The following is a 25,632-nucleotide window of genomic DNA, read 5'->3' as shown; positions in this document are numbered from 1 at the left end:
GTGGTGCTATTTAATGCTAAAGCAGCCTTTGATACAGTCTTGCTTGGAGGAGTAGTCTTTGAAACGATTCTCTATAGAGCTTGAAGAAGCAACAAAAAGCTTCCTAACTTCTCGAACTTTCAATCAGTTAGTTCGATCCGCTTATCTTTCCCTCATCTACTCCAAAGTATCTATTAAGCCAATTGAAAAAAGAATTTTTTGTTACAGTCACCTCCTAAGCCATTTGGAAATTGTATCTTTTGCTTAAATTCTCTTCGTTAAAGTTGTAAACCAGATAAACTGAATTAAATTGAATGAAACGATTACCGACTTTGTCGTAATAGATTTAAAGTTGAGCGGCTGCCATCTGTATGCTAATACCGTAAATTCATTCTTCAAAGAATATAAGGTCTTCGCGCACTTCACCTTTCGCTCAAATATCAACAGATTTCCATGTGTATGATGATAACCTGAAGCATTGAATATTTGACTTTTTTCAAATCAACACCAGACGTTGATAGATGGTAAGAAAAAAATTCGCCTTAAGCCCTAAATAAGTTTATCCTTTCGATTTTTTTTTTCTGCTTCTCTGATCAAAGCTTCAGACTATCAATGTTTATTTAAATGCAAAATCTAAAAGCTATGCAACATATATACCATGCGTTATTTTTGATATGTAAAGATTTTGACTCAGGCTAACGAATATATAATGCAACATCAAACATGTTGCAAGCCCTAAATATTGATGGCAAGAGCCAGCCAAGAGCCGGGCTGTTGCAAATAAAAGCATAAACGTAGACAAAGCACTGATAAAACATCGATGTCAAACAAAGCAGTCAACGGATGTTAGTTAAAAATTGCGGTACATTAACCGGAAGAAAACAAAAGCGTTCCAATTAAACAAAGTTAATTGAATTAAATAAAAAATAAAACGGAAACAATTTATAAATGACAAAAGCAAAAAGGAAAATATATAAAAAATTCAAAATAATAAACGAATAAATTCGTTAAAAGAAGAAAATTATAAGAAAAAAAAAAAAAAGTCAACGCCCTTAAGTAGACCATAAAATTATTATAAATTTTTGTGAAACAATTTATCCCCCAAAAATTTGGTATGTTGGCGCATACAAATAACGATATTTTACGTAAGTCCTGGAAAAATTTTTAAAAAGAAAAATGCGTAAAAAAAGGAAAAAAATTAAAATTAAATGAAATTTTGAATGCAGTACAGAATTGTTTAATATGAAGGCGATTAAGTTTTTCTTTTAAGATTTTTTTTTTGTTTTTTATTTTTTATTTTTTTTTTTGCTGCGGTAGTTTACGCTGTAACGACGAACCTATACTGTATTCATCAACCCCTCCCTCTCCACCACCAAAATTTTTTTTTAAGAGAAGGAAGACAAAGTAGAATAAGAAAAGAAAATTCACAACTAATGTACGTAAGTGAACGTACACACAAATGTCTGTTTTACATTCGCATTAACATATAAAATATATCAAGAGTTGAATACCCCTTAGAAATATTTATTATGGCCTAAAAAGGCGGAAAATAGCAAAAGCAACTTAAAACTATGATTGTTGTTTGAATATACATATACACCTATATATACACCTATATAACTATACATGCAATAGTTTTGTTTAGATGTCTGTTTTGCTTTACTCAACATAACTATTGTAAATACACGCTTACGACTACATCATCCATCGCGGCGACCGCATTGCTTACATTTATCGTAGGAGTTTAACTAACAACAATATTCCATGTTGTTCATTTACTGCAGTTGTTGTTGTTGTTGTTGTTGTCGTAATTTGTTATTACCGCTTTTTTTTCTACTTTAATAGGGTGAAATTTTTTTCTAGCTTTGTCTGGTTGGCATGTTAACCTAAAAAAAAAAAAAAAAAAAAAACGAAAAATCTAACAACAAAATCAACGTTTGGTTTTTCTAAATAAGTTTTCCAACTATGAATAAAAAATTGAACAAGACTTAAAGCCGAATCTTACAAACAGTTGCCATTTAAAATCCAATGCATTTTAAGCCTACAGTTACTATAAAGCTTTATTTTATTTGAGTAACGTTGCGTATGAGTTATATTTACATAATGAAATGCATAGAAAAATGGAAAGAATTATGTTTATTTTTATTAACGGTATATTATACTATCTAAAGGAAGATCTTTTCGTTTATGGCTCTTGAGATTACTTTGTACAATATTTTCTATTTTCTTTTGATTTTTTAAATTTTGATAACTTTTCAAACATAATGCAAATTTTTATTATGACTCCGCATGAGTGCTAAAGCATCATTAATTGCCGACTGCGGAAAGAGATCATGGCCGACTTTCTTAAAAGATTGCGTTATTTTATTTTTGAAGATATATAAAATTGCAAGTTTTCCCTGAGACAGTAATATCAGTAAGATTTAGTTAAAGCACTGTAAGTCATCTCGCACTATAAGTCATCGCTGAAATCGATTTTCATATCAAAAATGTGAAAGCCTTACTTATGCTGCCTATGGCCGCTGCTAAGGCAATCTGCCTCTGTGGAAGCATTAACATACACAATTAAGCCAAAACTCGCGGTAACTAAATTACGAAGTTTAGTTGAGTGTGCTATGGGTTGCCATAACTACAGTTCCAATGAAACTATTTAAGGCGAAAAACGCTGACAACATCAAATACTACGATTGCATGGATCGTTGGAAGAAAAAGATTTATAGTATGCGAAAGGACTTTGGGATTTAGGTTAGGATTTTCAATGTGACGACATTCGGCCTCCTTCAGGACACGTTAGCAGTACTAAGGTGGAATTTGCGTCCATAACTAACGGTAAAACTTTGATTCCAAATTGTTTTCACTTTATTTCCCATTTATTCGAACTCGCACCGGACTGTATTTGATCGTTAACCGCGAAAATGTTAGTAAGTCCGTCAGCACCATTTTTGAATTAAACGAGCTAATCGGTAGGTGTAGTGTTAAGCAAAACAACTAAAACCGAAATGAGAAACATTAAGTTTTTCGCTTTGCCAACCAAAGTTTTTGCATAGTTGCAAAGTTTTTGAAGTCATAGATGAAATCCGTAAAAATTGGTTAGATAGAGAGGTGGAATCATTTCATGCACATTTCAACCTGTGTGCCCGGCTTACAACACACAGACACAATTTCAATAATATCCACTACTTCAACGTATACAGTAACAGCGTCAGACATGACAAATTTGTAACACTTTCCACCCTGTTAACTTTCATGTTCTCCCATATAGCAATAAGTGCAGTAAACTAAGTTTAGTTGAATTATTAAAAGAATTTATATAGAGTAAGTAATAAGGCAGCTATCCGTGTTGGAAAATGCATTTTTAAATTTAATCTTTTTAATTCTTTTTAGACATTTCTATACTTAAGTTGGAAATGGTAAATGCAGTATATATATATATATATATATACCGAAATTCTCACGGAGTTGTTTCAAATCCTATACTCTATAGGAATTTCACTTTAGATTTTCCGATCGCTGTCAATATCTGAACTGCCACATATGCGGATGACACCGCAATCCTATTTCCATTCTAGTGATTCCATGATTGCTACCTATGAACTAACGAATTCGTCTCAATACAGTTTCGCTTCGACTGAACGAATTTACTTTTAATTTTTTTTAATTACTTTTAGTTAAAAATTAGAACTGAACTAAAACTAAAGTTCAATTAAGATAAATAAAAAGTCACAAGTATGTTACTATTGTTCCAAGAAGACATGGCTTTTTAAGCTTTTCATGGGCACAAAAAAGCATTTCCTGGAATTAGATAAAGAACCAACGGCATTTCTGGGAGCTCTCACACCGATATCGTAAATGCTGATTTTAATAAAGCGTTTAATTACAACTTATTGATCTTCAAACTCCAGCCCTCGGGCTACATTCCGTACTTACAGAAATAGATAAGCTCTTATGCCGCGATTTCTGATGCCTCACTGGTTCCTTTCATTTACCTTACACATTAATGGTCTCCCCGCGGGGATTAAATCCAGTCATATGTACACTGACTGTTAAACTGTTTTGTTTCTTCGCCTTGGACTCACGATCGTATCAGGTTCGAATTGACTTAAATACATTGCTAAATGCCAGAAGCTTTCTTTCTGAAGGAGGAATTCACTCAGTACTGAGTATTTCATCGATTCACAAAAATTGGAAAACGTAAGTTCGTTCGTCGATTTATGGATTTTATTCAGTTAAAGATTAGACTTTAATTTGCCCATTGAGCTCTCTTTAAGTAAGGCTCGGTCGGCGCCGGGTTTCATTAAATGGTGGTCCGAAAAGCTTAAAAAGGCTATACATGAGCTTGAATATGCTTCTGCTGTGTCGTCTCCTTCCCGTAGGTGTTATGTAGATCTAGGTGAATGCAATTGAAAATCAATTCTTGCTGTTTGCCCTTAGGAATTTGGTTTGGGACCCGCTTGTCTCCCTGCCTTCTTATGAAGATAGTTTGCTTTTGTTATCCTTACCGTCACTTGAGAAACGTAGATTTATTCTTGATGTTGCCTTCTTAATTAAATTAATTAATGCTACTATTCATTCGCTAACATTACTTGGTGAGATAAATTTCAATGTCCCTAATCACTGCTCTAGGAACTTTACCTTTATAAAGCTTAGTCAATATAAATATAATTATAATTACTTTTCAATCCTTTCGGAGTTTGTGGAAGTGTAAATGATATCTATAACTTAATCCCATTGTCCGACTCCTCAAAGCCTATCAAAACAACTATGCTTAATACACGCAATTTGCCTATGTCGTATTTAAGCTAACGTGTAATCTCAACATTTTACTACGATTCGAAAATGACTTGGTGTTGTTTACTGTTATCGGTTACATGTTTGCAATGACTTAGGGATTCACTCACGACTCCGTGTCTGCTGTGAGTGTGCCTCTGTACTGGATGTGTACATGCTTTCTTTTTTCGTTCTTATTTAAATATACATGAGTTTTTTTTTTCTTTTTCTTCACTTCTCCTTATATAATTTTTACTAGTTTATAATAATAATTAGTATATAGTATTAAGAGTCAATGGAATTCGGCTGATAATTTATTCTAGCTGAGTTTCATGCGTAAATAAATAATTAATAAAAAAGGAATAAGAAAAAAGTGTAAAGAGTTTTTATCATGGGTCAAAATCACTGATAGATCGCTAACCAAACGTTTCTGCAATGCATCGGTAAAACAGGCCTTGTTATCTTTCCGCGTATCTTTGATACATATTCTGACATTTAAGCATAAATGTGGAGACTTCAATAAAAATAACACATGCTTGGCATCTACTCTTCTACTGAGTGATTTTATCATAATAGCAGGGCGTAGCGCAGCAGTTTAAGCAAAAATATAAAGAAGTTTATATTTCGTTTTAAAGATCGCAGCGTAAGAGATTCCTAAAATTGTAGAATATGGATAAAAATTTGCAATATTAATTCTTAGTGAAAATTCGTTCATAATAATACTTCCTCATATAAATTAACCCCACCGAATTTGGACCACGTAGGTCTATATTTTCGATACCAACTCGTACGCGGTTTCGAATGAAAAATGAAGTTTGAGATGCCAAAAGGCATAATTTTTAATATGTTGTGATGAGAATTTGTTGCATATAACGGGACTTGCATGAAACTAAAACCCTTCTATGGTGTCAAAGTCTAATTTGTGGTTCGTTATGACGGAAACAATTGGAAAATACTGATGCAGATGTTACGTTTAAGAGGGGTAGGAATAAATCGTTTCTGAATCCGACGTTCATTGCAAGTACATATATTTCATGGAATTGCTGATGTATGCTTCTCGATGTTATAATGCAGATGGGATAAGAAATCGATCTTGTTTTCCTCTTATATTAGGAGCGAATCTTAGAGGCCTACTTTGCATAGTCCGCTTAGGGTTTTGGGCTAATTAGGCGATAAGTTCAACAATGAGAAACGGTCCTGGGTGTGTGTCTCGTTTGCTTTACTTTGAATCGTGAATATTGCAATGGTTGATGGTTTCATAAGAATCGTCCCCTGCGGCCGCCAAGAGCATCGCTTGGACTAGTTAAGTTTCGTGGCAAGTATGTGAGGAAATGATTTTTTTCTTTCCTCAGCTGTGATCGGTCGATAAGCTTATTTGCGTAACTGAATAATTCTAAAACATGTTAGGCCTTTCTATGAATACTATATATGGTGACAACCATCATTAGCTAAAACCACTTCTCTTACAAGATATATCAAATGTGTACAGATGTATGCAATGCCTAGGGTGACTTGAGACCGAATTCTCGTTAATTTTACCAATCGCTTCACAATTATTTGCCAAATCGATTTAAGCCCATCTATTTTCGTCTATTCCTCGGATGTGTCCCCATCAATTCTTGTGTTCATGTATTTTGATGAGACGCTGTGCACTGGCATCTCTTAATCCACTCTGCAGTATATTAAGCTTTCTTGCATATCTCTTTTTTTGCTTTTGTCCTTCATTTTTAAAATTTGTAGCATTCTTGTCGCAAACGTATTCCAACAATTTCAAGTATCGTTGAATTTTTAATACAATTTTCGTTTGACTGTAGTTGAGTTTTTTATTATTGCTAAGGCCGTATGAATAATTTGCTTTGCTGACGTTTTAATTGAAGACATTTTATGAATTGAACACATTACCTGGAACGTTTTAAGTAATATGAACGTAATTGCAAATGGATAGCTGAATAAATAAGTGCATAATAAATAAGGAGAGGAAATGTTATTGCTGCGCTTTCCTTTTCAGTTGTGGGAAGTTTGAATGGAACAATGTAAGGAACAATGGACTTGTTCAAAATCGAAGTGAGTGGCGAAACGATTTTCCGGTGTTTCGGTTGCAACGATTTTATTTTCTTCACTATCCGCCTACCTTGTCGAATTGTCTTCCTCGCCCAGTTGCACTGATTGTACGAAATTTGCACCAAACTGTCAAAAGGCAATGGCGAATGGATTTAACCTAAAAAGCACTTAATAAGCATGAAGTCTCACTATGAAAGTAACTAATATATCGCAAAATTAGTTTCTTCATGTTCAACAAGCCATAAGGGCCCCATATGTTTATGTCTTTCTGACATAAATGTAGATTTTCTGCAACTAATTTTGGATTTTTTGATTGTCTATCTTCAAATTATCTGTACTTGCTCAAAGTAGACTTGAAAATGCCGCTGACTCTCCGCTTTTGTCTATCTAATTGTGGACATAGTGGTGAAATTGGAGCAAACAACACACTTAAAATATATGCTTTTTAAGTGAAACGCGAAACAGTTCTATTTATTTGATTCAATAAATCAATGTCATACATTGCTCTCGCTCCCTTTAACGGTTTTATCTAGGCACGTAAGTGCAAATACCTGCAAGTATTATCCTTTAATATGTTAAGGTTAAGGTTATGATTAAAAAAGGCGAAGAAAAGGTAAAAAGAGCAACAGTTTTAAATAATAGAAGAGAAGAGAGGAAGCAAGACGAGAGGGAGAGAGAGAGACAGAAGAGACGCGAAAAAGAAGGGCGAGAAATAAAACGACGAGAAGGGAAAATAGGGTAAAAGAGCGGTGAGGAACAGAAGAGAAGAAAAGAGAAGAGAAGAGAAGAGAAGAGAAGAGAAGAGATGGTGATGAGCCGAAAAGGCAATAAAAGGAAAAACTCTAGATTTTGCTTCGATATGTAAATGGCAGTAATAGTCTTTTTAAACTTACTTTAAACGTGCGTAGACAAAAAAGATTTTATTGGCATTAGTGGCTTAGAATCAGGTACTAATAATGTGCTAAAGTGTATTAAAATCCAGTCCTTATAATTTTTAAAATTTTTTTGGCACTTTGCTAATTTCTATCACAAACATTAGATATATGCGATGGAAGATTTTTTAGCCATCGAGGCATCCATGAAATAGACCCTATTAAAATCCACCGTTATTTATTAGAATACTTACTTCTTTGACAATATACTAGGGTCGCCAACAATTCATTCAGTGTCAAGCTTTGCCACATGTAATAGCTCACCCCGCCTATTTTATGGGATATATATATAAGTACTATTTCCTTAAAGGTAGAATAACATAATCTTTCAGTTTGTTTACTGGTCCATGTTGAACGACAGCACTCAGGTGCAGTAGATCCGTGATCGTCAGTCGCCTCTGCTCTAGCCACGTTTCTCTCTTGTTCAGCGCTTTCGCATTCAAAAAGTATATGATATAGCGAATCATGTGCATCGATATTTTGGGCAATAGCTCTAATTTGATTTACGTGACGCGCTGATTGCTTAATTTCAATATGCTGGTGTGGTTTCCCTAGACGCGATTGAAGTTCCCCGTTATTTGCCAATATATTTGGTCTATGCCGAGGTTTGCAAGTTTGCAGGCGCATTACATTCATATTCCCGTTGGGATCTCGCATGATCCTTGAACACGTTTCTACTAAGTTTTAAATCGATATCTGCCGCGAACTGGTAATTATCGTTCTTCGTCTATTGGTGGCTTTGAGCCATTTTCATTTATTTTAATTGGACAGGCTTAAGATGCAAACAGATAAGAGAATAACGCGTAAATCGGTTGAGTATCGTAAGCTGACGAAGTACTTATGGCATATGGAGTCTGTGGACGTTATTAACGGAACCGCAAATCTAGCATACATCGCATACTGCAATCGAATATATCAAAATTGTAATACACCGCAACTGATTACATTTTAATTATTCCCCAATCGTTTATTAATTAGCTTTCTAGTGCAAGTCAATCAATCAACCATGCTTACATCGTAATCACTCTCTCGGACTAACATTGTTTGTTTTTTTTTTTTTATGCACAATAATTATTTAGTGTTAACTTAGCACCTGTTTTTTATTTTTTTTTTCTTATTGAAATAATGCTAATGAATGCTAATGGGAAAATAAATAAATTTTATGCTGTTGATAAGCATAGGGAAAACGCGATTGCTCCCCATTCGCTAGAGCTGGTAACGAAACAAATGTGAAAAGAGAGAAAGAGTTACTATTTTATTAAATGAAACAAACCAAAACTTTAACTATATCATGCACGTGTTGTGACAAGACACGCTATAAGTAGTTTCTTATAAGAAATAAAGCATGACCTCAGGCTCGAAACTAGTTTCTTTTCAAATAGAGCACAGAAAATTATGACTTGTAAATTAGTAAACTAAGAGTTGATGAATTCCAGATTGACTTTAAATAGAGACAGACGGGGATACGAAAGTTATGTCTGTGAAACAATGCGAAAGTCAAGTCACGTCGCAACGAAAATACTTCTCTTCTTTTCGCTTTTCGCACAAGACAAAGCACATCTTCCAGCATATAGTAATCGAGTGCCCCAGATTGTAGACATATACAATTGGAGGTAAATCGCAGGCACAAATATAGCTTCTTTTATTCATTTATATGTACGCATTTCCAATATTATTGACTCTTGACTTTTCTAGAAGGCCGATTTAGTAACCGGTTTAATAACAACGCGATTTCATGAACAAATCAAATTCTACAAAGGCCGATGAAAATATAATAAGGAACCAGTAAAATCATTATAGTGGGGGCAGACTTGATTATTAATTTTCCCCCATCATTTTATAGATGCACTTATGATGATGGGTACGCACAATGTAAACCGACGTGTTTCATGTTTAGCAAAATTAAATTATTTTTTTTCTAAAAGATCTTATTATTTTTCTTCTACCTTGCACTTCGGTGCCATGTCGATAATTGGACACACAGTCACTAGGCTTCGGACACCACCTAATCCTTGTCTTCCTTTCTTCCGCCAGTTTTTTTCAATTGTCCTGATATTAGAGAGGTGCAGGCAGGCAGGCAGGCTTAAATCAATAGAAAATCGTCTCCTAATTCAAATTATAAGGCAGAGTCATTTCTTGGGTCAGAAAATGATGCAAAACTTTTGTGCCCCTTATATGCGAAGGACCCGTAACGGTAACGGTAACAGCCCGATTTAATCCATTGCTAAAACCATTTGTTCCTATACCAAGGCACCTAACGGAGTTCTGAGTACATTATTATCATTCAACTTATTCGTTGCATTTATATTTAAAAGAAAAAATATTTGTTTTTTAATTTTTTTGCTTAAAGAAAAAGTCAATATAGTCAGTCGTATTGGCTTCAATTAACAGTTGTGCATACAAACTGTCGGTAATTTATCATTAAACACATTTTTTTTTTTAAAAACTGTGACTATTATTCATGAGTTGTGTGAAATAAAAGTAATGGTTTTATTTTGTTGTTGCTGTTGTTATTGTTGTTGTTATATATTTATTATTGTTAAAATTTAAAAAAGACTGCTACGCGTCTTATATACTATACTATATGCAAACGTTCATTGAACGGTGAGGAGAAAAATAATTTTATATATGATATACAAAAAACATGTTGTCAAACCTACTGGAATATTTGATTTAACAAACTGATTCATACATAAACAGTATTTAATTTGCTAACATATTAACAATTATGTTCCATTGTTTTGTCCTTAACGGATTAAAAATGTCGCAATGAATTTGGGTAATAGAAACTTGCTTCTTAAAAGGGTATATAAGCAGAATATTTGCGGAATACAAGATGGACACACGTCCAAACAAGCTTAGATCGATTCAGAATCACTTTTGGCATAATAAACGATGGATCTACCTCAAGTTCTTTTTTGTGTTGTGCGTACCCGGACAAGCGTAATAAGCTCTTGTTGTGCAAGTATTGTAGGCCATAAATAATCACAAAGTAATAGGTAACTTAAAGGGGTCACCTTGTTGCAGACAGATACTCTTCAAATACGTTTTTGATGTCGAGTTTTCGATGACACAGATATTTTTCTGCGCCTAATGCAATACGCAGCTGCAGTAGCCTTGCCAGGTATGTCTTCCATTTCGCTGCGACTGCAGAAGCAGTTATGTACTCATAACGGGAAAATTATAACAAACTCTCACCCGCATGTCGACAGGATGGCAACAACGTGGTGGGAAAACAACTCAAAACAAGCGTTTACCTATATCCCAAGTGTTAAGCAATGGTTGGAGAGAAAACACAGAGACACTTTTTCGTAAACCTTGTTTTCTCCGAATATGGAAACTTTTCAAGGTATCTCTGGCCTTTCAACATACAAGCACATAACGCATGCGATCTGTATTACAGCTTTAATGACGACGCTAACAAACATTCGCATAATTTTTGTTCACATATTGAGATCATTAAAATAGCATTATATTAACAAGTGATATGAATTAAGTAAGCCTCGTTAATTTTCATTTAGTGCGCTTTAAATCTTAAAACCTTCAGTTGCCCAATAGCTTTACTAAAGGTTCAAAAACCTTACAAATCGATATATTGTTGGCTTCAATCAATGTCGACTTAACCTATATTCGAATTAATCGAAAAACTAATTCGATTTTTTCATCATGTTAACGAATTGAGAACATACTGTTATACTGCAAGTCTCACCTCATAAATATTAAAAATTATGACAATCTATTAAAAAATTTGCCGACTGTAGTTGCTAACAATATTTAGCGACACGACATCAATTAAAGTAAGAAGAAGGGAAGAGAAGGGATCGGGCATAGAGACAAATCAATACTAACAATAATAATAATAAAAATTTTTTAATAAAAATAAAAAAAGCATATTTTACATTTAAACAATTCAGCGTCACTTAGTCGTAATTATTTTATTGATTTAATATTTGTAAAATGCAAAAAAAAAAAAAAAAAAAAAAGCAAATAAGAGCATTACAGTCGGGCAAGGCCGACCATTAAATGCCCGACACCACACTGTCTAGCACAAATTTTATTTTTATTAAAGAACACAAACCTTATATCTTCTTTCTATACAAAAGCGGGTCCAAAACGCAATCTAATGTAGTAAAACTTTAATCTTTACATAGGGCGGGATCGAAAAACCGGCGCAGATGGTCCAATTTTTGTAGAATTCATTTTTGTTTGAAATTACTGTAACATTATGGGTCAATTTCTATCATCGCTTGTTGAAACTTACATTTTTCTGCTCTGCAATATCTTTATTACGGTAGGATCCAAAAAAAAAAGGCTGATATGGTCCAAATTTGGTACAATTAATTTTTTTATATTAAATTACTATTATGACATAGTTTTCATCGTGAAGCATTGAAAATTATACCTATTTGTCGCATGAACATCAGTTTTCATCATATAGGAGGAGGTTCAAAAACTGCCCCAGTCGGTGCAAAGTTTTCATACCAATTTAGAATGTCGTAATGCAACTACTTAGGTACTTTTGCCGAGAAAATTTGCAAATACCAATTTCTTTCCATATAACGACTTTTCAGAGTAGGGCGTTATATGGGGAGTGATCGAAAAAGACGATCGATTCCATTTATTTTCAATAGAGTTCGGCCTTTGGTCAAAACACGTCAGTGTTCCAAGTTGCATCAAAATATCTCAACAAGAGCGAATCTTAGCTTGAATAAAAATTTACATGGACAAACGGACAGACGGGCTTAGACCAATTCAGATTACGTTTCTGAATCGATCGGAATAATAAAAGTTGGATCTACCTTCAGCCCCTCCGCGTGTTACATACGTTCGTACTAACGTATTATACCCTGATTCAAAAGCGGTGTAGGGTCTAAAAAGATGTACATATTAAGAAGAAAAACCAAAAAAAAAAAAGAAAAATAACACAACCTATTAAGAATTAATAGATACGGCGTACCGTTTGTGTGTATAAAATGAATGTATTTATTTCACACATATATTTGCTAAAATACAAAGCCCATGGGGGCAATAAACTCGTCTACGTCTTAGCTTAAATTGGTCAGTACCGGCAAAAATAAAAAATGAAAAAGAAAAAAAGGAAACATAACATGCATGCACGCTAACAGTAATACATATATGAAATTTTCATAAATGAACTGACGAACGAGACAAGGATAGAAAAGTTCGCGAAGAGAAGGATGGTGAAGTGAGTATGGCGACGGGCGAAACGAGACGGGTTAACAATAACTAACATCAATTAATTGTTAAGTGAAGTAGAAAGAAAAAGTCTCAGCACGTGCGAATATTAATTGATTTCATTTTCAGTGCACTTCATTTAATACGAGACCAGGTGCAGTGGACATTAGGTCAATTTGCGAACTTCTCTTAGCTATCATTTAATCATCAAGCAATCAAAATTGTCGTTGCTATTATTGTTTCACTTTAACTACAACTCCCAGTTAGATCAATGTAAAAATCTCAACAATATATCGCGCGCAAAGTTTTAATCACATTCAGTTAACTTTGAATTGGATTATTGCGGTCAACATGAGAAGTTTATCGCATCAATTAACAGCTTAAGAGGAGCACTTTCTATTTGCACTTCATTTATAATAATTGAAAACTTAAAAAACTGACTATTAATATCTCTTGTTCCCTCACTTTCATAAAAATATTGGCGTTCGATTTGTCAGCCGATTTATGTTACCGAGTTACAAATATGATTTTTACGGGTTTTCTATAAGAGCATTTATCAAGGATAATATTTATGGCAGAACGCATAGATCTTTTGCAAAGAAATCCGAAAATTTTTATAATGAAAAAAGGTAGAAAAAGACTATAACAAGGAAGGGCACTTAGGATGGACCCCTGCTGTGTTACCGCAGTAGTCTCGTGTTCTCTTATTCCGTCCTTAGTATTATACCGTACACTGCTGTTACACAAGTAGCTGTCTATCGTTTCAATCAAATACAAACGTCTTATGATGGTTTCTGAGTCCGCCCTGTTAAAGACGTTTGTAAAGTCCGACGTGGTGACAGCACTCAACCGCTTTGCATCCTTGCTTTTTGGTGCTGCCGAGACCACTTCCACAGTAGCATCAATTGTCGATTGTCGTTTGATTTAACCAAATTGGTGGCTAGCGAAGCCGTCGGGAGACTTTCCACCCCTTTTTCTAATCTCGCTAGCAGCAACTTTTTGAAAAGTTTGCCTACGAGAGATCTACAAGAGAACGCGCTATCTAAGGGCATGTCAGTCTTTTGTAGCAAGACCGGATGCTGTCTTTTTGCACAGTGTTGGAAAGATGCCCATCCTGAGGCACAAGTGGTACGTATGATCGGGTAAATCCGGCCATATATATATTTAACCGGTTGTATTATGTCGTTCGACATGTTGCTCAGATGCTTTCCACTGTAACCATATATATGCTTGGTTGCTGGGATCAGCTTTTCTACTATTATTTGCGTCCAAGCTGAAGTCGTAATTCCTGTTATAAGCTTTCCGAGGCAAACTTTGTTGGTTATTACTTTGTACGATAAGCCGCACGGATCGTTGTTTATGTCTTTGGCTAATGCTTTCCAATACATCCGCTTCTGTAAGACTCGAGATGATTTGCAATTACTTCGGACCTTGCCACTTGTCCTCGGCTTTCAGACACTCAGATATAAGTTGACTTATTTCTTCATTCTCCGCCATTGCTGACTTCTGTCTTCTGTTAGAATATCTTAATTTTGGCATTCCAACCTCATATACATATGTCTACGTATGCTGGATGTAAGCCACGACGGTATTTAGATCTTTCTTCTGAAGCGGGTTTGTGTACTAATGGCCTTCGTTTTTGGCCAACATATTTGTTTCACTCGACATCTGGTTCAGCTTATGTACGTTACACTTTTTTTACTTGTTATATGTTCATACTATTGCCTTCCTATCTATATCAAAGTATATATATATTGGTGGTCTTTTAAGGTGTAACTTTTTGCGACTATCCCACCTGTACATCGATCTGCCAACATTAACGAAGCTGTAGTTATGTCTATTAACGTGTCCTGGGGATAAATGTTTGTCAGCATGTGAAAAAAAGAGGAAGAGTGAGAGGAAAAAGACAAGATGCTAAAATTTGGTGAATTATCCAGTTTGGACGAGAATATATATATTTGTGTTATTTAAGGTGAATAAGAGAAAACTGTTCTATTTGCCATCTTTTCCAGCCAGCTAGGCAAAAGTATCTCCAATTCTATGCCTTAATTAGGCCACTTCAAATATTATGTCGAATATTGGCGAAGTGATGCATACAAGCGCTTTCATGAAATAGGTACAGTTCATAATTAAAATCAAAAAGGAAACAAATTGAATAAAAAAAAAACAATAATAGAATTGATCAACAACCGAAGTTGATTATTAATTTGATCGTCTCTAATAGTGTTGTCGCCATCTCCCGCAGCAAAGAGTTGACATACAAGCTTCCTCATCTTATTTATTTCACGTATATAACATATACATATGATATGTTGTGTGGTAGTACCTAAAATAATAAAAGTAATCATACATATATACTTACAAATTATTTAATCCGTACCTTTTTAATTAGACAATTAAAAGTATTGACATTGTTGCTGCTATTGAAAGTAATGTGAATTCAATGGAAGCGGAAAGGAAAAGGAAAAGAAATATATGCAGAAATGTGCTACAGATTTTTTTTTTGCGCCAGAGGAAAGCTGGTTAGAGTGTCGTCGGATCTCATTTCACAATCTGCCATTAGACATTATGGATCGAAGGAGACCATAGGTAGAGTAGGGCGTAGAATAGCCCAAGGCTTAAGGTATGTCCGTCCATTTGTTGGGTAAAGCACCTGTACTTCTCTTAGTGATTTTTACTCTCACCAGAAGAAGCACCATTCAATCAAGAGACGCAATTCAAAGTTTTGCATTCTTTCGAAAATAATTGAAACCACCATAATCTGTGAACTCATTGCCAAAATGTCGCGAAATTTTGATACGTATCGCTTGAAAGTTGCTTATAACCAGGAATCATATTGGCCTGCCATGTATGTGTCAGACTGGGAACTTATTGAATGATGTGTTAACTAACTAAGAATTGGAGAGAATTTTATTAATGTATGGAAAAAAAGAAATTATTAATTGACAATAGCGTCAGAGATTTATTTTCACTTTCTTTCTTTTCTTTCTCTTTCTTTCTTTTTGTTTTTATATAATCCCCCTTTTCTCTGTCTGTTCGTCATATTAGAGTTCTCATTTTGAACCAGTTACCATTGCTACAAAGACGATTGCAAATGGTTGTTATTGGTGCACTTATGAAACAAATTTAGTAAAAAATCAATTCGCTGAATAACAATTACAATAACAAATAAACAATGATAATATTAGCGCGCACAAAGAGCACAGCATCATATAATCTGTTCTTTAATTTGTTCTTTACTTATTACAAACTCACATAATCGGGAAAACGGGTCAGACGATGATTGCGGCCATGGAATGATGATCGTGTAGTAAGTAGTTTCGACAAAACGTATGCAACGTGCAGGAATGCAGCTTGAAATCTCATAAAATATATTTCTAGGCAGCGTAAGTTTTTGCATCGTTTCAACAGTTTCCGTTAAGTTGTCCGGTTGTTCGGGTTTACTCATAAAACTTATGTTGTTTCGCGATCTTGAGATGCTCAATTTGGCAGTGTTCCGATCAATACATTTTTATTCAATATTTTAGCTTGAACTCACTAATATTTCTATCTGCTGTCATAAGCTAATCGTATCATTTACTGCACTGAGCTGTGTTCCTGAGCTGTACCCGATCATTTATCTGAATTTACAGATACTTAACGATAAAGTTTACTGTTCTAACTTAGCAATTTCTCTGCCTGCACTCGTAAACTCGGTAGATCGTTTACTGTAAGTTAAAAGACTCGCAGCTTTTCGGTTTTTGATTCCCTACACCGCTTGTGGTACATGGTGTATTATATTTGTATGGATGTATGTGACGTGCAGGAGGACTTAAGATATATAGTATGTTTTTGCTCAGCAATATTTTTGCCTATTCCCCGTGTACCCTACAATTCATTTTTGATTTATATCAAGGCGTTAGAACTCCTCCTTCAAAATGAAACAGTTTATTTTTGCAAGTGATCGACTAGCAGAGTAGTAAACGAAAAATTTGGAAAAAAGCATCTTTGTCTTTTAGTCTGCTTTTAGTTCGACTCGATCTCTCCAATGATAGTTCCAGTATCTTAAGGTAATGAGAACCGATCATCTTCGTCTCGGCATTGTTGGTAAACGAAAGTCATGCGAAGAGATAAATATGGTCTAACAAGACAGAAAGCGTAAGAAAGCATTTCAAACTTTAATTGATGGATTTTGGCCAACGCAATAACGAATGCATATGTCGTCCCGAATGGAGTCTTTCGTTTAATGAGTATACACAATAAATTCCGTTAGTTGTTTATTTTCAAAAAAACTTTCATCTTGGTTTGGGATTGTCTCAATTTGGTGTGTGGTTGCTTCTCTTCATTCAATCTTTTGTTTTGACTTAGATACCAGGTGTTAACTAATAGGCGAACTTTTCGTGCTGCGACTAAAAATTGAAGGGTGGAATATCGCCAAAATCTCTTTAATTTGCGTAAGATATTTTCGCAGTGGCGAATCAGGTGATGACACTTTGAATATAAAACGGCATCTGGCTATAATAATCCTTGCGGTTTGTTCATTATTATTCAAACGTAAATATATATGTTTTTATGAAAGTGTGACACCAGAACGAATCCTTTATGTAGCTAAAAGTGGGTTATTTTTAAATCACATATACCGTAACTGTACCCTTCTTCACTCGAGGGATCACACTTTTTAAATAATGAAAAAGATAAAGAACGTAATCCTAAACGAAGGGCTCTGTAGGAGGCACATACGTCTTAGAACGTACTGCAACTTCAACAATTTAAGCTCTAGGAAGTGTATGCATATAAGTTCGAATTTATTGACTGAAAATTATCAAATAGTGGCTTGCTTACTAGACTAACATTATTCCGCTGGTAAATGCATTAAATTTTCTTCTTCTTTTTTATTGAATTTTTTCGTTTACAGCTATGCTTCGTGATAAACTTTAAACAGATTGCAACTTCTTCACACTAGACTCATGCTATATTTATATGGAAGCAGACACAAGCGCTAATTGTAATAAATTAAATGATTGTTTGTCCTTTCTTTACATGATTTTTTCAAAACTGAAGTTCAGTCTTTTTTTATTGTTGTTTTATTTTGTTTTGTTTTATTTGCAGTTGAAAAAATGGTTGCGTTGTAAAGTTTCCTCGCAAAGCATAGAAAGAAGAGGAGCCCGTAAGTTTGTAACAATTGTAGTAAAGTTTCAAGCTGAATGAATTCAATGATTTTATAATGGATCCACGCAAACAAAAACGTCTTGGCCCGGCGCCAATAGCTTCGTTCGAGAAATCCTTTGAGGATTCCTTAACACCCGTCGCTGCTGCGACTACTGGCTCCATTGCCGTTACTGCTGCTGCTACCAGCCCTTCTCGCTATATAACCAATACAGTTGATCTAAATACTTCAACCACTATACATTTTGGCCTGCAACAATTTCCAACAGCAACTGCTGCGGCAACAGCGGCAACCATAACAACGGATGCCAAGGATATTAATCGTAATGGCGAATTTCAAGAAAATCAAGAAGTAAGTTGTAGCCAATATGTAAATGTATATATTCTCAGATATATATATATATATATATATATATGTATATATATACATATACACTCATATAGATTGACATTTCTATATGAGGTCATGTAGCAAGTAAGACCATACGATGAAAATGTAATAAATAAAATGCAAACATTAAGATTTTAGGTCATAAACATTGTTGGTATCTCTTCGTTGTTGTTGTTGTTGTTGTTGTTGTTGCTGCTTCTACTATTGTTGTTTATAACAAATAAAAACAGAGATAATAAATGAATTTTCCATAAAGAATTTATCCAAATTTAAGATACGTGTAAGTAAAATTAATTGAAGAATTGTTTTATCAGATTTTATTACCCGCCCTTTGCTTCCAATTCTTTTTTAACGCCACACTCAACACTTGAGGAATTGAAAGAAGTGTTTCTCTTCATCTTCGCTATTGAGGAACTGAAGTGGTCTTCGATTTTTTTTTTTTTTTTTTTTATTTGCCTTTCGAAGAGTGCGTGTGTGGGACACGGTATGTTCTTTCCATCAAAACTATTGCAACACCTAGAACGAAGCTTCGGCGATCTCTATAGTGAATATATTCTTGGCCATCATCAAATTTTAAATCGATGTTCGTCTATCTAACTATCTGACCGTTAATCACGTGTGACAAAAATGCAAGTATCGGCTTGAAATTTGGTTAAAAAAACATAGGAAATTTTCGCACGTAGTTTAGTAGTTTGAAAACTATCTAAATTGGTCGAAGGACACACCCACATTCTAACATAATCTTAAAACAGCTCTGCCTTCAAAAAAGGGGCTGTCACGTTCATTACTCATAAGTAAGGACAATAAGAATATGTATTTATTATAAAAGCGAGAGAACAGTACCTGAACAAAAATAAAAAAGATCGGCCAAGGAATCGAAAATATCATTTTTTTCCAATTTGCTTTCAAGCAAAAGATTCGGCCGCCGCTACTTATAAATTTCTTACCTGATTAATTTTCATTTTTTTTTTTGGAAGGTATGCTTAGATCACAATCATACCCACACACACACACACGAACACATATAAAGAAAGTTTTTCCAAATATCGTCAATCGCTGAGCACAACTTTTGTTGTTTTGTACGCACAGTGTTATTTTTTCCTATAATCTAGTAATCGAGCTATTTGTTTCACTTGTTAAAAGGTCTATGCCCGTTGAATTTCTCACTTTTATTGCTTGGAGCAGTCCGTTCGGCTCTTTTCCGAACCCTTAAATATTTAAAAATTTTTCTTAAAATTCCGTATCGGATTCTGTTGCAGAAACTTTTAATAAACTACACCCAATCCGAATGCCCTAACTGTTTACACGTCGCCTTTGAGGAAAGAAGGTATTTTTATTTTTATTCTCGATGTTAGTCTGAATTGGTTTTTCTTAACTATGACCAATCACTCCAGGGATGTTCCCTGTACGTGTCACAGGAGGAAAGAGAAGGGTATGGCCGCAGTCTGTTGGATGCGTTCCCAATCGGTAAGTGTTGTCCCTTTACCGATCGAAGACTGCTCTTCCGTACTGAAATGTAAGCCCGCGACCACAATTATCCACCTATGGCTGCATGTTCAGTAATAATCAGGCATGATAGGATAGATTATGTCAACTGTTTCGAAGAGACTTCCCGGCGAGGGCAACCCAACCTGGGGAAAAGTCATCGAGAGTGAGGAGAGTCGTCAGCTTCCACACTTCTCCATCAGGAATTCAGCCACCACGGATGCTCAGGATTTAACAAATACGTCTGAGCAAGTGAAGCGAGTCTGCTTTTCCAATACCAGTGACCCTACGCCGAAAACATCGTTATTTTCGCGTCTTTGAACAAGAATTTCCAGCATCGAACCAATCTCGTCGATCTTTCTTCGTTTTTAGTCTGGATTTTTAAAAGTATGAATGCATTTGATTCGATAGCACTTAGTATTACAGTTTACTTCACTTTACATTACTTTAAAACTGTGATATGGATAGTAAGCTGAATTAGCTGATTAACAGCTATGTACATATGAAACCGGAATTTACCGATGAATTTTCTAAATAATAAAAGCACTTTCCATACCGCCAATTGCGATGCCAATGCGATGTGAAAATACTTTCTTATTCTTTTTTGTCGTTCGGGCAAAGTGCATCTATTGTTAGAAGAAGCATTTTTTATTGTGATATTGGCATAACAACAGCCATAAAAAAACACAATTTCATACGTGGATCTTATCTACACGTGACGTTAAACCCCCGGTTTCATATTTGCATACCTGGTAATACGAAAAGAAAATGTTTCTTATGGAAGTAGTTGCAAGCGTATAGTAATTTTACGAAGACGAAACTTTGCTCAAAGCTTTGGCGAATTAGTCGAGACCATTGTTACCTTTTAGACTCTTAAACATGTGCTTGTGCAAATTTTGATATCTGCTAGAGATTGTAAATCATATTTCTCTGTCCGTTCACATGCATTTCCCGATTTGTAGAATTGTACGCCAAGTTTCTTGACCTGAAAAAATCCTAAGAATAAGTACAACTAGAGTCAGAGAGAGAGAGAGAGAGAGAGAGAGAGAGAGAGACAGAGAGAGTGATAGTGGAAAGACGAGCATGTCTAAGGTTATATTAACTGAATGAAGAGCTTACGTTGACTGCGAATAGGTGCAGTTGTGTGACTTGAAATAAACTTATGAATACTTAGGCAGAATCTTACTCGAAATATACTTTCATATTTAGTATGAATTGTAATCTTCGACGTAGTTTGATGAACTTTTCAATGACCAGTCTTCATATAATGCCGTATTTAGAAAATGATACTTATATATATGTAATAACACTTCACTCAATAGGTGTCCGGTCTGACATATATGGGGCAACATTGTTAACAGACGCGTTTGATGCCTGGATAGCACCTATTTTCAAACGACAAGTTTCAAAGCGTCACGACATTCTGACAATTCATTTACATGCTACTTATCCGGGCGCTTTGAACGGCTTTCGTCGATTTTATTCACTTGGCTAAGTACCGAGTATATATATGTATATATATATATATATATATATATATATATATTTATTTGCCGTAAAATTGTCGAGGGGAAAATTTGTTTTATCAATAGCTAATTACTTCACTAAGGGGAAAAGGGAAGCACACAAGAGCAAGGTTGAAGGAAGTATAATCGAATGAAACGTTAATTCAAGTCTTCAACACTTCAATGAAATAAAGAGCATTTGCAGTTAAAACTAAATATTAAGTTATTATTACTTATACCTTCTTGCCCATCTTCTTAAGTATTTTGCTGGCTAAGAGTGTTAGATTTTAATTCATTTTATTTTGAAAAGATTTGGTTGTATCGCGCCTTCTCATATCGTGGCATGCATATATATCGTTGTAGATGGCGAGATAGTTAAATTTAGTCACGTGCCTAAAAGGCATCGCAGTGTTATATACATTAGATAATGCGTATATACATATATACATATATACATATATACATATATACATATATATATGTACGATACATATATACATACTTGTTAAAAGTTAAGCTATATACATTAGCAAACTTATAAACGTTAAATATGCATGTACATAAGGCTGTATGCGTATATGCATGTGTGTATAAATACTTGTATGAAAGTGGATAATTTGAAGGGTGGTGAGTGTCATTAGGCGTTGGTTGGTGTTACAAATTAAAGGCATCTCTATATTATTTGGAAAAGTTAAGAAAACATGTGCGTCTACGACTATCACAAAATTTGAATACAACCATCGTTTGTGTGTCGTACATAAGCGTGATAGACGAAATAGGTAAACAAAAGGAGAGGTGGATGTAAAATGAAACAGGAACAAAGATAACGAATATGAGAGAAAGCGTAAAAGGGTGAGAGAGAGAGAGAGAGAGAGAGAGAGAGAGAGAGAAAGAGATAAAGAGAGGGAGTAAGAAGGAGCAAGAAAGAGATAGAGAGACTGCTAATGAGAGAGAGAAGCTTATTTTTAACCGGAGCTTTTCTCCATAATAACAGCTGTTATTTTAAAGCTCTTAGGTGAGGGTAGAAAATCTGAAAGTCATAGATAAAGTTTAATTGCAGTTAAATTGTATGTACTATGTATGTTGGCTAGTATGATGAATGAAAAAAAGTCAGCTGCTACTGTAAACGGTAATGATTCTTGCTTTACAGTTAGTTAGTTTGGTTAGTTTGGTCTTTTTAGCGAGTGAGCGTGGTTAACTTATATATTAATGCGGATCTATATCCTCTTCTTCATTGGAAACAAGTGCACATAAAAAATTTATCAAGCAGTGCAGAAGAAAAGAAAAAAAAAAAAAAAGAATTAAAGCCTATTTTTAGGTTAAATGGGAAAAAGTTTAGAAGAAAATTGTAATCGAGAGAACTTAATTTTTACTAGAAAGTTACAATACATAAACCGAGCGGTGGATTATTAAGTTTATAGGAAATAAAATAAAAAAGAAAGAAACCAATACGTATATTAATTAATTCAATAAAACAACATTATTATTATTAATATTATTATTAGTTTATTTTAATAATTTCAAAGTGAACCGATTTACAAAGATATTAAAACAAAAAAAAAAAAAAAAAAAAAAATATTTTAAGGTTTCAAAAAAACAAAAAAGAACACAAGTACAAAAAAATATTATTGCAAAACCAGATAATTTTCGATTTGGAAGCCCGCAATATAATGTTGTGGCGAAAAGCAATAATTAATTAAATGTAAGTAAAAGTTGATCCACGAATCTCCCTTCCTGAATCGCCTTACCTCGTTTAAGACAATAAAACGAGGGATGCTTAAGTAGTCCTAATTTTTTTCATTGCAAAGGTTCACGCTTTCAAACTATTTTCAAATGAATTCCAATAAATTATTGATGTCATAGCTGATGTCCCAAATTTTTTTTTGTTATTGTACAAAAAAAAAAAAAAAAACATGAAGGAAAGTAAAAAAAAAACATATATTGAAATAAAAATCTATTAAATAAAGGACTCCCAATCTACTGGATGTTCTAGAATGTATAGAAAAAGCTAAAGGTTTTATTGAAGAAATTGGGCAGTAATACCTACTAGTTTTTATGCCCTACAGAGCTTGTGGTGTAAGGGTATGTTAAGGTCCCGCAGATCTACGCCGCAATTAGAACGGGTTGAGGGAGACTCCACCTTGTATTCGACCGGTCGATTTATAGTGGCTGTCTAAAGTTTGTCTGTCCATCTGTCAATTTATTCGTTTTATTATCCTGTATTTAACCTCCAGGTCGCAATTATTGAGATGTCTTGATTAAATTGGGTGCACCGTCCCGTTTTGTTTTAAGGGCGAACGCTGCTGAAACTGGTTCAGATCGCAGCACTTTCTCAATTACTTCCGTATAATACCATATTTTCGCTTATAGTCGCTACATCGATAGCTGTATTAAGCGAAATGATATGGGGTGTTTAACAATGGTCCGTGTCCCACTATAGTGATTCTGCTTCTCTTTCTAGTAATTTATCTGTTTAGCGCCATGTGTTCGATAATTGCTTTATTTGCTTAGTAGAGTAATTACATTTTTTCCTGAAGATAACGTTAGTTTAAATATAATTTAATTACTTGCTTAACTAGGCATGACAAGCTGTGGTCGCAGGCATGATGCCATGGCTTAGTGCTTACTCGAACCAATGAGAAAACTCTTGTTGTACTAGATTGCTTGTTACACTTTAGGATGGAAAATGGCGGAACAAGATTCACCCATTGACGCTTCTCTTCGCAAATCAAAAAAGTATTTTTCATTCAGTTTAGTTAATAATTTGCGCTCTTATGCACTCACTATTATTCAGCTTGTTTATTTACGCATTTCTTTACATTCCGATCTGAAATCGATTTCTTATCGATGCAGTCACGGAATAGATTAATATCTCTGGAAGCGTCCTGGCCTTTTCGTTACTCGTTTTGAGTCACTTCATTCTCCACACCGTACGCGTTTGCCACTGTAACAAGTTTTATTGTTCAACTGTTCAAATTAGACCTTGGAGTTACTAAATCTTCTAATTGAATCACCAGAAGGACACAATAGAAATCGGTATGAGCGGTTATGCTCGAGCCTCGTTCGTTGCAACCATCCTTTTGCCTAATTAAGCATGCATCGGTCAAGCGATTATTCTAAACACGGTGACGATCGCTGAGCCGTGACGAAAACCTTTATTTTCCTCGATCAGATATAAATATTTCAAATTCTTTAATTCAAAACCATCCGAGGCGCGTACAGGTTGCTGTATTTAAGCAAACTACTCAAGGATTACGTATAATCGGCCAACTTCATCTATTGCTGCTATTCTCTGGTGAAGGATGAGTATTCTTTTAATGATAAAACGCTACCATAAAACGCATCTTATTTAAAAATTCGTATAAATTGAAGCGTGCATTTCCATCCGAAAACAGCACTCTAGGACTACTTGCAACATAAAAAAAAAAAGAAAAGAAAACCAAGCAACGGCCACAGCAAATGCACAGTTTTCAGTTCAAACATCCAGCAAGTCAAAAAGTACTATACACTATTAAAACTCACTACCTGCTTGTAGTTATCATCTGGTACTTATTGCTATCTTTTGCAGGCATTCAACATAAAGATATATTGTCGGACAGATAGCAGGTTTCCAATACAAGAACGTATAATTGATGACTTTACTAGATTAAGGAAGAACTTCGTGGCGATTTTTTCTGTTTTGTTAGTAAAATTCAAACATATATTTTCTTTTAATTTAAATCAATTTTATTAAAGGTAACATGTGCCACTTTCTTTGGTAAGCTCTTGCTATGTTTCATGCTAAGACCATTATGCCATCAGTTGAAAGATAGGTCTAGTGTTATGCGAATGCAAGCGCCAGCGAAAAATGCAACGCAAGTGTTATTCTTAACCAATAGTCAAAAATTGAATGAAAAGAAAACTTGAAAAAGATATGAATTTTGAAAATCTTTCGAAAATGACTAAATGTGATTTTAAATTACGTTACATTAAACGGCAGAGCACTTGTGTGTTCACATGTATACTTCAATACAAAATTCTATTTTTTTTTTTTTTTAACTTAAATTCAAGGTTTATGAACTTTCTCTAGCTAAACCAACTCAAACCCATGCATCCAAACTCAATTTTATGCCTACTGAACTCGTACGTATATACATATGTTTATGATATTGATCAATAATTCCTGGGACTT

The 25,632-nt window shown here is 34.5% G+C and overlaps 2 protein-coding genes across 6 annotated transcripts in view; one reads left to right on the top strand and one right to left on the bottom strand.

Annotated features, from left to right (window-relative positions):
- The window catches only part of LOC119632231, a 23,621-nt gene extending 15,139 nt beyond the window's left edge, over positions 1 to 8,482 (bottom strand). For 2 of the 4 annotated variants that reach the window (XM_038025048.1, XM_038025040.1), the window contains exon 1: positions 7,934 to 8,482. In XM_038025048.1, coding sequence (XP_037880976.1) covers positions 7,934 to 8,396 — 463 coding nt within the window. In that variant the 5' untranslated portion in view covers positions 8,397 to 8,482. Of the gene's footprint in view, positions 1 to 6,217; positions 6,649 to 7,933 lie in introns of those variants that run through there. The other 2 variants (XM_038025064.1, XM_038025055.1) reach the window with 2 other exon arrangements.
- The window catches only part of LOC119632214 (serine/arginine repetitive matrix protein 2), a 46,827-nt gene continuing 22,208 nt past the window's right edge, over positions 1,014 to 25,632 (top strand). The window contains exons 1-2 of one of the 2 annotated variants that reach the window (XM_038025024.1): positions 1,014 to 1,124; positions 18,024 to 18,432. In XM_038025024.1, coding sequence (XP_037880952.1) covers positions 18,139 to 18,432 — 294 coding nt within the window. In that variant the 5' untranslated portion in view covers positions 1,014 to 1,124; positions 18,024 to 18,138. Of the gene's footprint in view, positions 1,125 to 18,023; positions 18,433 to 23,024; positions 23,164 to 25,632 lie in introns of those variants that run through there. The other variant, XM_038025030.1, reaches the window with a different exon arrangement.

Source organism: Glossina fuscipes, unplaced genomic scaffold (assembly GCF_014805625.2).
Source record: "Glossina fuscipes isolate IAEA_lab_2018 unplaced genomic scaffold, Yale_Gfus_2 0, whole genome shotgun sequence".
Taxonomy (NCBI): Eukaryota; Metazoa; Arthropoda; class Insecta; order Diptera; family Glossinidae; genus Glossina; species Glossina fuscipes.
This window is presented reverse-complemented; position numbering and strand designations above follow the sequence as displayed.